The sequence below is a fragment of the Microcaecilia unicolor genome, chromosome 7 (genome assembly GCF_901765095.1).
Source record: "Microcaecilia unicolor chromosome 7, aMicUni1.1, whole genome shotgun sequence".
NCBI classification, from domain to species: domain Eukaryota; kingdom Metazoa; phylum Chordata; class Amphibia; order Gymnophiona; family Siphonopidae; genus Microcaecilia; species Microcaecilia unicolor.
In genome coordinates, this window is record NC_044037.1 from 164,183,845 (window position 1) to 164,196,535 (window position 12,691).

General features: G+C 41.4%; 1 protein-coding gene across 1 annotated transcript in view; it reads right to left on the reverse strand.

Annotated features, from left to right (window-relative positions):
- PLEKHM3 (pleckstrin homology domain containing M3) overlaps positions 1-12,691 on the reverse strand; it is a 481,342-nt gene that overhangs the window by 53,055 nt on the left and 415,596 nt on the right. The window contains exon 7 of the mRNA XM_030209838.1: positions 6,502-6,659. Within this exon, the coding sequence (XP_030065698.1) occupies positions 6,502-6,659 (158 nt within the window). The remainder of the gene's footprint in view (positions 1-6,501; positions 6,660-12,691) is intronic.

Below are 12,691 nucleotides of genomic sequence, written 5' to 3' on the forward strand. Positions count from 1 at the left end.
AACAATGGGGGGGGGGGGGGGGGATTCAAGCTCTTGGACTCCCGCTGTGTGCCACCTCCTTACGTTTGTGCGATCCTCTGTTATCTGTATCCGCTGAGCACATGCAGTGTGTGCAGTGCTGTCCCAACTGCTTGTTTCTGCTGAGACCGTGTTTGTCCTAATGCTGTTTCCAGCTGCCTTACCCCAGCTGAGGTCTGATGTTGTCTGTTGTTCCCTGCTGTCCCCCCCCCCCCCCCCCGGTTGCCTGTCTCACTCCCCGCTGTACCGCAGACCAATCAGCTGCCGAATCGTTGAACGACACCCAGCCTGGTCCTACTGCCTCTGATCCACTGCTCTCAGTTTTGTCTGCTGCTCTCTGTTTAGTCTGCTGCCTTGGTAGCAATCCGAGGCAAGCAGTCAGCTGTTCATCCGCTGCTTAAGAATCAGCTGTTCATCCAAAGCAATCCTCCACTGAAGAGGCTCCCTTGCATCCTCGGCAGTTCTTTAGTACAGATTTCACACCGTCGGGTTATGTTCCCGCCCCTCCCGGCCTCCCTGCCAATCACCACCGGAATTTCCTGTGACATCATTCCTTGGCGAAGAAAATGGAAGAGGAGGACAGTATGAGCCTGGGGAGCTACCACGTGGCAGCCGCCATGTTATGTGTGGCTGCTCACTAGGCAGCTCGCCGGCCTTCTCAACTAATTAGTGCGCAGATAACACAGGAGTCCATACCACCTACAAAATAGGTGTCGGTAAGTGCTCCAAAAGTAATTTTTTTAAATGGTTGTGTGCTAATGGCAACATTAGTGCATGGGTATTAATGGGAAAAATAGAAAATCTGGGTTTTTATGGCAGCGGTAAAAATATCCTTAGCTTGCAGGAAAGACCCACATAAGGGAATGCTAAAGCCTATTTTTACCACAGCTTAGTAAAAGGCCCCCCCTAAGGGTGTTATATGCCAACCCGTCACTCTTATTACAGGATTAACCTCTGAAGACTATGCAGAAACAAGTCTGCATATTGAGCCATTCTAACCTAGCACCCTTTCTGGCTCATAGTATTTATAATCATTGTCATATATTACATTTGCATTCTGTGTTCCAGGAAAGTCCTTGTATAACATACACAAGAGGATGCAATCTTGCTGACCGACTGGTACATTTCTTGTGTGTCTGTTCCTGAGCAGTCACATTGTGGAGATTCTGACAAACCATATGGACATTGTTCTCATTGTGCTTGTCCGTTGACTTGAAATAATAGGATTAGTCTAATCACAGGTAAAAATTATAATTTACGTCATCATACTACCTGCAAGTCTACTTTTATAGTCTATGTTGTGATTTGCCTCTGTAAAAACATATGTATGTTTAATAAAAGTTTGATATACCGCCAATTCCAACAAAAGAGGGTCTAAACAGTTTATATATGTGGTACAGACCAGGGGGGCCATCAAAACTAGACTTACAGAAAACAGAAGTCATTTGAATCTGTCATCTCTTCTTACTGCCCCCTTAGTATCTCACTGTCTTGAAATTACACATTGATTTAATCAGCTATATTGGTTTGTTATAGAATACGTCCCTTCTACCATTACGGGGAATTGAAGTCAGCAATTCTTAAGTAGAGAGCCGTCCTGGATTTTTGAACTGAAAGCCAAAAAGCTGACAAGTTTTACTGACATTATTGACTGCCATTCAATTTGCTAATACAATTAAGCCATTATATATTTTTTCTTACTTCCTGTCACTAAGCCTCTACTAGAAATATTCTACATTCCAGGACTCCAGAAGTCCACCATCTCGAATAAGCACTTGGAAGGCTGGTGCTTCTTTTGAAATGCTGAATGGTGTGATTTGATTGTGTAAATTTGAGCTTCAATAAGTTCTGAATTATAAACCATCTAACGCCAATACTTACAATGTTATATAAAAAACTTTATTATTTATGATATTATATATTGCTATGACGTGGTCCCTGTGGAAGATCTGTTGAAACTGGGTGCCTTGTTGGACCTATCACACCAAACCTTACAGATAAGTGAAGAGTTAGTATTTAATCATTTTGATTGATGAAACTGTTTTTTATTTTCAGCGGATTATATAACAAGCCTATACAAGGATTCTTTTGTGACTTTGTTTGAACAATCAAATTATTTTTTTTTCTGAGTATACACATATTCTTCCTGGCCTCCCACTTAGTCACCTCTCCCCTCTCCAGTCGGTTCAAAACTCTGCTGCCCGTCTCATCTTCCGCCAGGGTCGCTTTACTCATACTACCCCTCTCCTCAAGACCCTTCACTGGCTCCCTATCCGTTTTCGCATCCTGTTCAAACTTCTTCTACTAACCTATAAATGTATTCACTCTGCTGCTCCCCAGTATCTCTCCACACTCGTCCTTCCCTACACCCCTTCCCGTGCACTCCGCTCCATGGATAAATCCTTCTTATCTGTTCCCTTCTCCACTACTGCCAACTCCAGACTTCGCGCCTTCTATCTCGCTGCACCCTACGCCTGGAATAAACTTCCTGAGCCCCTACGTCTTGCCCCATCCTTGGCCACCTTTAAATCTAGACTGAAAACCCACCTCTTTAACATTGCTTTTGACTCATAACCACTTGTAACCACTCGCCTCCACCTACCCTCCTCTCTTCCTTCCCGTTCACATTAATTGATTTGATTTGCTTACTTTATTTATTTTTTGTCTATTAGATTGTAAGCTCTTTGAGCAGGGACTGTCTTTCTTCTATGTTTGTACAGCGCTGCGTATGCCTTGTAGCGCTATAGAAATGCTAAATAGTAGTAGTAGTAGTAGTAATATTGAATTTTGTACATGGTTGAGTTATGTTGTCCCTTTATATGGGTGTGACAAATGATGGATTTTAGAGCCATGATTGATAAGTCACACAAATACCAATGATAACTATTCATTATACAGTTGTTCTATCTAGGTCATGGGAAAGTTTTGATGACCTTTAAATTCTGATTGTCCACCTTTTAATATTATTATTGCAGTACTGTATTTGTAAGGTTTGGGGGTGAACTACTCCAGTTCCCTAAACCTTGCCTGACCGATAGCAGTATTTTTGGATTGGATTCATGGAACCAGCTCTGAAATCACACTATGATGTGCTCAGACATGGCACATTAGTCACAGCAAAACTTCAGACTGCATGCCATATAACACAGGCCAATTGATTTGGTGCTCACAATCAACAACCTGGTGTGTATAACTAGGCATCCTGGGTATGAGATATTTTTGAGAGCAGAAACTATTAACAATACACATTGCAAAGACACATTTAACTTCAGATTAGCAAGGCAACAATCTGGAAAAGGTTTTCCAATCATATACTTTCATATATTACACACCCCTCTGCAACACAAGCCTCACACACAGCTACAGACAAATAGTATCCTTTGGAAACTCCATAGCCAGGGATGGCAAGCTTCTGTTGCTAGCTATTGTTGGGCAGGATAGAACAAGACAGGCCAAAGCAGCCTACAAAACCTGCTAATTAGCCCTGCTGATTGTGTTTGCCTTGGACCCATTTACCAACAAAAGAATGTGTCATGCTGATTAGCAAGAGCTGGGTATGCAGTGTATGTGCCTTCAAGCCCAGGTGAGTGCATAATCCAGGTATTCATTTTGTTTGCTCAAGGAATGACAAAACTAAATGCTGTGCAAACATCTTGGCCTACAGAAAGGCCAGCCCTATCGGAGGGGAGGCTAATGCCTTCCTCTAGAAAATGAAATTGCCTGTCTGAACCTGGGCTATCCTTCATAAACCAAATACAAATAGCACGCACGCATGCACACACACACAAATACACACAACGCCAGAAAATATTTTTTTGAAAGAACATTTTCTCTCAACTAGCTGAGGGTAGCACAGCTGAATCCAGGAGCTCTGAGCATGTATTACTGTCTTTCTCTAAAGAATGATGCTTAATTGATTTTGAGAACCTGGAAGATCAAGTTCTGATATGCAAAAATTAATAAAGAGAAATTAAGACAGAAATGAACTAACACTAATTTCTTTAAAAAAAATCCAACGGTAGAATGGAAGAGCACTGTACCAAATAAGACACTTCAGTTATTCAGAACAGCTCATCCTTTCTCTGGTCGTATACAGATATCCTGTGAAAGTCTGTATTTATGACAATTTGCAACTATCCATACTCCTTTCCTCCATCATCTAGAAAACTTCATATTCTGCATATTGTAATGCCTAGAATGTGAAGTATGGCTACAAAATTTTACATCTATAATTTTGAATCTGCTTTGCAAACTGGAAACTTAATTCCAAAATGCTTTTGCTATAGTAGTCATGTGCTGTGACAGTTGACTACATTGTTCTAAGGTATTCCAGAACAAATATTACATTAAAGGGGCAGATTTGATGTCAGGTACAAAAAAGGGGGAGAACCAGAACAATACACCTGCAAATCAAATTGCTTGCACAATTTGAACTACAGCATCTTTTTCACATATTTATTTTCCTGCAACTTCAGAAAAGGGAAAAATTATGCAAGAAACGCTTTTGCACGAAGTGCCAATTTAGAAATTCAGCAAATATTCTGGATCTCTTTTTGCCCAAGTTTTTGCTTACAAAATATATTCTGTCAAAATTTTCCCTTTCCCGAAGTTGCAGAAAAGTGAATCTTTGGACAAAAGATGTGCCATCAAATCTTCCATGCTTTTTTCCTTTCATCATTTTGCTACTTCTTCAAAAATAACCCTTAAAAACATTTTTGATTAATAAAGCTTTTACATGTACAATCAAGCATAACTTTGATACAGAAAAACAGTAAAACATTTAGTGATCCTTTTACTAAAGCTTAGTGTATGCTAATGGACATTAGCATGATCTAAGTGCCACATGACCCACATCTATAAAATAGGATGTGCAGCAATTAGCATGCAGTAATGTCCATTAGTATGTGCTAAGCTTTGGTAAAAGGGCCCCTTAAAGAAGCAAAAACAGTTCAAAAATCTGAAAAAATGAAAACAAGCAAAATATTCAAATAAAAGTTCCCAATAATAAAGAGGATCCAACAAAGTTAGCTTAGGAGACGGGCATAAAGGAGAAAAAACGAAAGAAAAAACTCTCAAAGCTACCAAAGAGGAAAATAGACCTTCCCAATGAAACTAACACAGTCTACACAACTTCTAAGATTATGGGAGGGAGGAGTTTCTCCTAGAAACAGAAGCATGAAGGTTACCAAAATTTAGAGGAGAAACAGACCTATCCCCTGCTTCTTAGTGATCCTTCATTCTTGCAGCAGCCAGAATCCACCCTGTAGCTCCAGTCAAAGATTTCTAGATTCTCACTGACCGGCTTGACTCTCCCCTTCTCACCAAAGGATATTACCGTGACTTCTGAGGCAGTCACTGGCATTGGTCCATCCCCTGAAGCTTTTGCTTCGTTCCTTTTTGAGTCACGTGACGTTTCAAGAGTGCCATTATCTGCCTCAGACTAGATATGCTGCATAAGGATTCTATCAACAAGACTGAAATAAGCTTCCAAGTCCAGCCAAGCGAAGGTCTCCTCAGCACCTGGAAGCATGGACTATCCAAATTCCCAAAGGTAGGAGCAAGTTCCAAAATGCTGGTCTGACAAGTCAAGTTTGGTTGGGAGGGACCTCTTAAAGCTTGTCCTTATACCTTGGCATCCTGCTAGCCAAGATACTGCATAAGAAAACACACAGAAAACCACTCAGCACTTGGAGCTATTCCTCCATGCTCCTTTCATGCCACCATCTTGGATCCTCCTCAAACATGAATCTGGCTCCTAATCCTTTAAAGGTGAAGTCATGTAATGTGTCCCATGCAAAATGAAGGGAAATATGGGATAATGCACATGATGACAAGAGAAATATCAAATAAAGTGAAAGTTTAATAATAGATATCAACAAATGCAATTTTTAAAAACTGTTGCAAAAAAAATCTGCATTCAAAACAGCTTTTACAAACACTGAACTCATAATTCACACAAGCAAAACGAATTTTTATTTTTTATTTATTTAATATTGCAGTTTCGTAGTGTTTCCAGCTCATTTGGAATCGGGGCTGGGACCTGCACCATGAACCTTTATTCACAACTTCATGGATTTTCACCTATGTTTCCTCTCAACTTACTTTAGTCCAGAGTAGGCAGCGACAATTTGGATTCATGCACCTGAGTGTCTTCTGGAATCCTGCCATCTTGTGCCCTTAATTTGGCCACTGTGTGCTGCCACTGTACAAAAACTATGAATCCCTTTCTCCCAAGAGTTACTACTGAAGTTTCTGTAGCATCCCCAGCCCACCCAGGAGGTTGAAACCTGAGCTGGATATCCAACCCTAATTTCTCCATAAGGAAGTGCAACGCAGTGCCACTAAGTGGAGGCTTCTATACTGTATGCAGTTATAACTAGTATATTCACACTATCATCTTATCCACTTATAGGTTAAGGGGATGCATTGGAGCAAAAAACGATACGTATGTTCTGGAATATCAAGAAATGTTTATTACCGCACCTGCTTGTAGAAACAGTCTCAAAGGGATAGAGGATCTCTCCATTATTGCAGAGCTCACAGATAAAACCCTTCTGGCTGCAAAGGCTGCAGTTGTAGACGTGAGAAGTTGCAAACTTGATCACCTTCCCCAAGAAAGGAGCCAACTTGCCTTCAATGACCTGAAAGATGAAAAAGAAAGAATTATCAAAAAGAAGGGTAAAACTGCTTCAATTACACTAAGGGGCCCTTTTACTAAGCCGTGTAAGCGTCTACGCGTGCCAAAATGGAGTTATCGCCCAACTACCTGTTGGCTCTTGCGGTAATTTCATTTTTTGTGCGCATCCGATACACACGTCTGAAAAATAATATTTTTGGACGCACGTAACAGATGTACGCCAAGTGGCACTAGACGTGCGTAGGTAATTACCGCCCGGATTCTTTACTGCTAGGTCAATGGCTGGCAGTAAGGTTTCAGACCCAAAAAAGGACATGCGGCAATTTTTATTTTGCTGCACGTCCATTTTCGGCAAAAAAAAAAATGGCCTTTTTCACATGCACGCTGAAAAGTGGATTCATGCTCGCTCAAAACCCGCACCTACACTACTGCAAGCCATTTTTCAGCGCACCTTAGTAAAAGGATTCCTAAGAGCATAACAAACCATAGTCAAATTATGTGATCCTCTCATTATAATTTGCCAGTCATGCTTTCCTCTCTAAACTCAATCACAGTAACAAACCAATCTATTATCATTCTTTGTGTTTTTCACCAAACATTTTCAACTAAGCCGTCAGATTGGAAGTGGATTTTTTGCACTGCATTGTTTAAAACGGGACAAAGTTGGCTTGAATACAGGTACGTAGAGGCGTATTTTCAAAGTCCTTAGACTTACACAGTTACATGGCAATCTAAGTGCTTTGAAAATGAGCCCCCTTGTGATCCAGAAGCAGCACATCTTTATTGTCTTATTAAGGGACACGCTCATAGGGCTCCTTTTTCAAAGCGGCGCTGGGCGCTGAATGCGAAAAAGTTGAATGGGCTTCTTCATATTCAGCGCTGCTTTGTAAAAAGAGTCCTTAACGTGTGAAACTTTTTCCAACAAGATGACAGCACCTTTCTAGGATAAAGTAAAGTTGCTTACTTGTGACAGGTGTTCTCTTTAGATAGCAGAATTAATCAGATTGCTCAGTACTGCTTGACTGAATGCACCGTCTCTAAGGGGTCCTTTTACTAAGGTGCGCTGAAAAATGGCCTGCGGTAGTGTAGATATGTATTTTGGGTGAGCGCAGATTTTTTAGCGCACCTACAAAAAATGCCTTAAAATTTTTTTTTCAGAAAATTGACGTGCGGCAAAATGAAAATTGCCGCACATCCATTTTGGGCCCGAGACCTTACCACAAGCCATTGACCTAGCGGTAAAGTCTCACGCGGTAACTGTGCGGTAATGACCTTCGCGCACCAAATGCCACTTGGCGCGTGTAGCTGACGCGCACCAGAAAATAAAAAATATTTTTCAGGTACGCGTAGCAGCGGACGCGTGCCAAAAATGATATTACTGCAAGGGCCAGGTGGTAGTTGTGCGGTAACTCCATTTTGGTGCACGTAGACACTTATGTGGCTTAGAAAAAGGGCCCCTAACTGAACAATGGACCAGGCAGTAGTGTGAAGTGAAGGTAAAGCGCAAGGATCATGTAGCTGCTTTGCAGATGCTCTCTAGCAAAATAGATTTCAAGAACGCTACAGTAGCAGCAGTAGCTTTGATGAAACTTGTTTAGAGGGATACCAGTCTGATCATAACAGAATTGAATATAAGACTCTAGCCAATTATCTGCTGCGCACTTTGCCACTGAAATACCAAAGCCATTGGAGTTATAGGAGATGAAACTCCAGACTCTCAGATTGACTCTGTTCTTTTAAGATAGTGAGTGGAGCCTTTTCACCTTAATGCTTATAACGCTTAATAATGGCAGCAGGCAGTACTATGATCATGTAGAAGATTTTCCTGCAGCGACTAATAACTCATTTATTTAATTAAGGGGCCCTTTTACTAAGTGGCGGTAAATCCACCATGGACTTACTGCACGCCAATACAGAACTACTGCTGGGCTACTGCAGGGGCTCAGCGGTAGTTCCCACCCCTAGTGCACGCCATTTCCGGCGCTACAAAAATACATTCTATTTTTGTAGCACTGGAACTTAACTGGCAGTAATCGAGCAGCACCATGTGAGTACTTACCACCATCTCAATGGGTAGTGGTAAAGGCTCCTCCCTGAAATGGCCGTACACTTACCGTACAGCCATTTCCTTTCTTTAGAAAAAGAACCTTTTACCTGCTGTGGTAAAAGGGGGTCAATGTGTCAAAAACACGCACTGATGCTAGCGCAGGCCCCCCTTTTACTGCAGCTTAGTAAAAGGACCCCTAAATGCATTCAATAAAAAAAAAAAAAAGATATATCGCTCTGTTTTCATCAGCATTACAAACACCAAACATATAATAACATACAGGCTAATAACAGATACAAACTCAGACACACTGGGAATACAAAATTACAATTGTAAAAAAAACCATAGGAGAAGATGCTTTATTGGTAGAAAGTAAAGGTGGAAGTGCAAAGGGGGCACAGCTCAATTTTCATGCTGTCAGAGCCAGGGACTTGAGGCTAGAATGCAAGAGGTGCTCCAGTCTTCCATTATTTATTTATTTGTTACATTTGTACCCCACATTTTCCCACCTATTTGCAGGCTCAATGTGGCTCACATGATACCAGAGAGGTGTTAATAGACTTCGGAGTAAAGCAAATACAGATAATGGTTAAGTTGGAGTAGGAAGGGTAGGGGCCACATGAAGGAACATGTGGTGGGGCCGTATAGAGGATAGCAAGAACAGGTGAGATTGTTTGGTGATCATTACGAACTGTGGTGGTGTACTGTCGCTGATTTCAGGCATTTAAGTTGGGTCGGGGGGGGGGGGGGGGGTAAGCCTTTAGGAACAGGTGGGTTTTTAGATTTTTTTCTGAATTGGAGGTGGTCATAGGTGGTTTTCACGGTTTTTGGTAGTGCGTTCCATAGCTGTGTACTGATGTAGGAAAAACTGGATGCATAGGTTGATTTGTATTTTAGTCCTTTGCAACTTGGGTAGTTAAGATAAGAAATATTTTGAACCTGAATAAGCATGTGGGATTGCTTAGGAACAGGTAGAATTGGGGGTTACAGAGGATGGGCAGACTGGATGGGTCATTTGGCCTTTATCTGCCGTCATGTTTCTATGAATGGAGAGAGAACTGAGAGCCCTTTCAGAAGAGGAAACCAGTTCTGTCAAGGTCAGTATAGCGTAATCAGAATCATTTTGTTGGGCTTCCTTTGGAACTTCAGCAGGGTTTTGGCTTTTAAGGGTATGGATGGATAAGGTATGTCTATGGCTGTAGTACCCTGTGCAAGTCAGAGATGGGGGCATGGAACAGAAAAGAGGAACCTTTGTGTTCTTGCTGCTGGGAAGCAAGTCTATTTGAGGACACACCTGGCTGCAAATTATGTATTGTAGGGTTTGAGGAGCCAGTGACCCCTGGGGTTGAAATACTCTACTGAATCTAGATGCTATCAGGTTTTCATTCCCCGGGAAGTAGGTGATTGAAATTTGTGAAGTCCCTTCTTAATGATGCCTATCAACATAGGGGTCGATATTCAATGTGATTTAAATGGACACTCATCAGTCATGTTGGAAGTGGGAAGTTGAGGGGCAGGCCTGGGAGTTACGTGGGTACCAACAATATTCAGTGCTGGTGCCTGCACTGAATATCGGCCAGCATCTGAATAACTTCTAGGTCTTGGCTTGCAGAGTACAGTATCCTCCCCTCCCTCCCACCAAGCAAGCTCCGATCACCCCTCCTACCCTCCAGTGCAATCATGGACTCCACCCAACCCTATCTTAGTTCTTGGAAGTCCAGTGGGGTGATGAGGGCAGGAGTGAACCCCACTCACTCCTGCCCCTAGCAGCTCCATTGTGTAAATGGCTGCTGCAACCTTCAGTAGTAGTCTTGATCAGATGCCGATATTCAATGCTGGTGCCCGAACATGGCCCGGCATTGAACATTGGAGCCTAATTCTGACTTTTATAAAAACTCTCACCACTGCCAGCTGAATATCGACCAGATAGTTGAACGAACACCAATCCTCCTAGTTTGTTCACATAAAGCGCTGTAACCTGATTATCTGTCTAGAATTATTGACTGATCATGGATAAGGTGGGAAAACTCTTGAAGGGAGTACAATATCACTTTTAATTCTGGGTGACTGATGTGGAGGAGTCTTTTGGATTTTGGCCAGACAACCTTCCTGAGTTTAGGGCTGATGTGGGCTGTGTTTGAAGCAGCTGAGGTAAATATACTCCTGAGGTGTAGAAGGAATACCATGAGCAGATTGGTTTCTGTGGTCCAACACAGAAACACAGCTGGAAGTTAGGCAGATGGGCATATCTTGGAAAATAAAGGCTAAGAACATATGAACTGTCACACTGGGTCAGACCAAACATCTATCTAGACCAGTATCCTGCTTTCAACAGTGACCAAGCCAGGTCACAGGAATCCTAAGACTCCATGTTACCGATCTCCAGGGATAAGCAATGGCTTTTCACTACCTTAATAATGGTTTATGGGACTTTGCCTCCAGGAATTTGTCCTAACTTTTTAAAAACTCAGCTACACTAACTACTTTTACCACATCCTCTGGCAACGATTTCAAGAGCTTAGTTATTACTATATAACTTTATGGAGTGTCTTCTAGGTTTTGTACTCTTTTTTAAAGATTAAACAATTGATCTGCAGGATTTTGTAGACCTTTATCATATTCTCCCTCAGCCATCTCTTCTCCAAACAGATGAGCCTTAAACCTTACAGCCTTTCATCATATGATAGTTGTTTCATTCCCTTAATCATTTGGGTTGCCCTTCTTTGTACCTTTTTTAAATTCAATGATCTTTTCTGAGATATGGTGGTTAGAAATGCACACGATACTCAAGGTGCAGTCGCAGTATGGAGTGATAACACTATAATACTCTGTTTTATTCTCTGTTCCTTTTCTAAAAATGCCAAACATTCGGTTTACTTTTTTGTCCGCCATCACACACTAAGCAAAAGATTTCAATATATTGTCACCGATGACATCTAGATCTTTTTCCTGAGTGGTAACTCCTAATGTGGAACCTAGTATCATGTAGATATAATTTGGGTTATTCTTCCAAATGTGTGTCACTTTGCACTTGGTCAAATTAAATTTCTTTGGATGCCCAGTCTACCAATGTCATAAGGTCCTCCTGCAATTTTTCACAGTCCATGTGCAATTTAACAAATTTGAATAATTTTGTGCCTCTTTAAATTTGATAATTTTATTCATTGTTCCCAGACGCCCCAATCTACATGCTAAACCTTGTGGACTTGCCTCCCAGAAACGCTGTAAGATCATCCCGCAAATATCTCAATCTACACTTCCCCAGCTGCAAAGGACTGAAATACAAACAGACGCACGCAACCTCCTTCTCCTACTTAAGCACGCAGTTGTGGAATGATCTACCCACAGATCTGAAAGCTATTGACGAATTGACTAGCTTCCGCAAATCTCTGAAAACTCATCTCTTCCAAAAGGCCTACAAGAAAAATACATAGCCTACAAACGACTTCAACAAATCACACAATTACCACAGCTCACCTCTAACCTACCTAACACTTCTCGTCTATCCTCCCCTACCCAATCTTCAAATAGCAAGAATTGTACTTGTCATCATGAAATCACTATGTTTATCTTCTCTTACCAGCATTCAAACTATAAGAAATGTACCTTTTAACACGAAATGATGATGTCATAACCACACTCTGTAAGCCACTTTGAGCATACAAATAGGTGGGAAAAGGTGGGATACAAATACAATAAATAAATAAATCTCCACATCATTTACAACATAAGAACATAACAGTTGCCATACGGACAAGCCTAGTATCCTGTTACCAACAGTGGCCAATCCAGGTCACAAGTACCTTGCAAGATCCCAGAACAGTAAAACAGATTTTATGCTGCTTATCCTAGAAATAAGCAGTGGATTTTCCCAAGTCCATCTTAATAATGGCTTATGGCCTTTTCTTTTAGGAAATTAATCAAACCATTTTTTAAACCCTGATAAGCTAACTGCTTTTACCACATTCTCTGTCAACGAATTCCAGAGT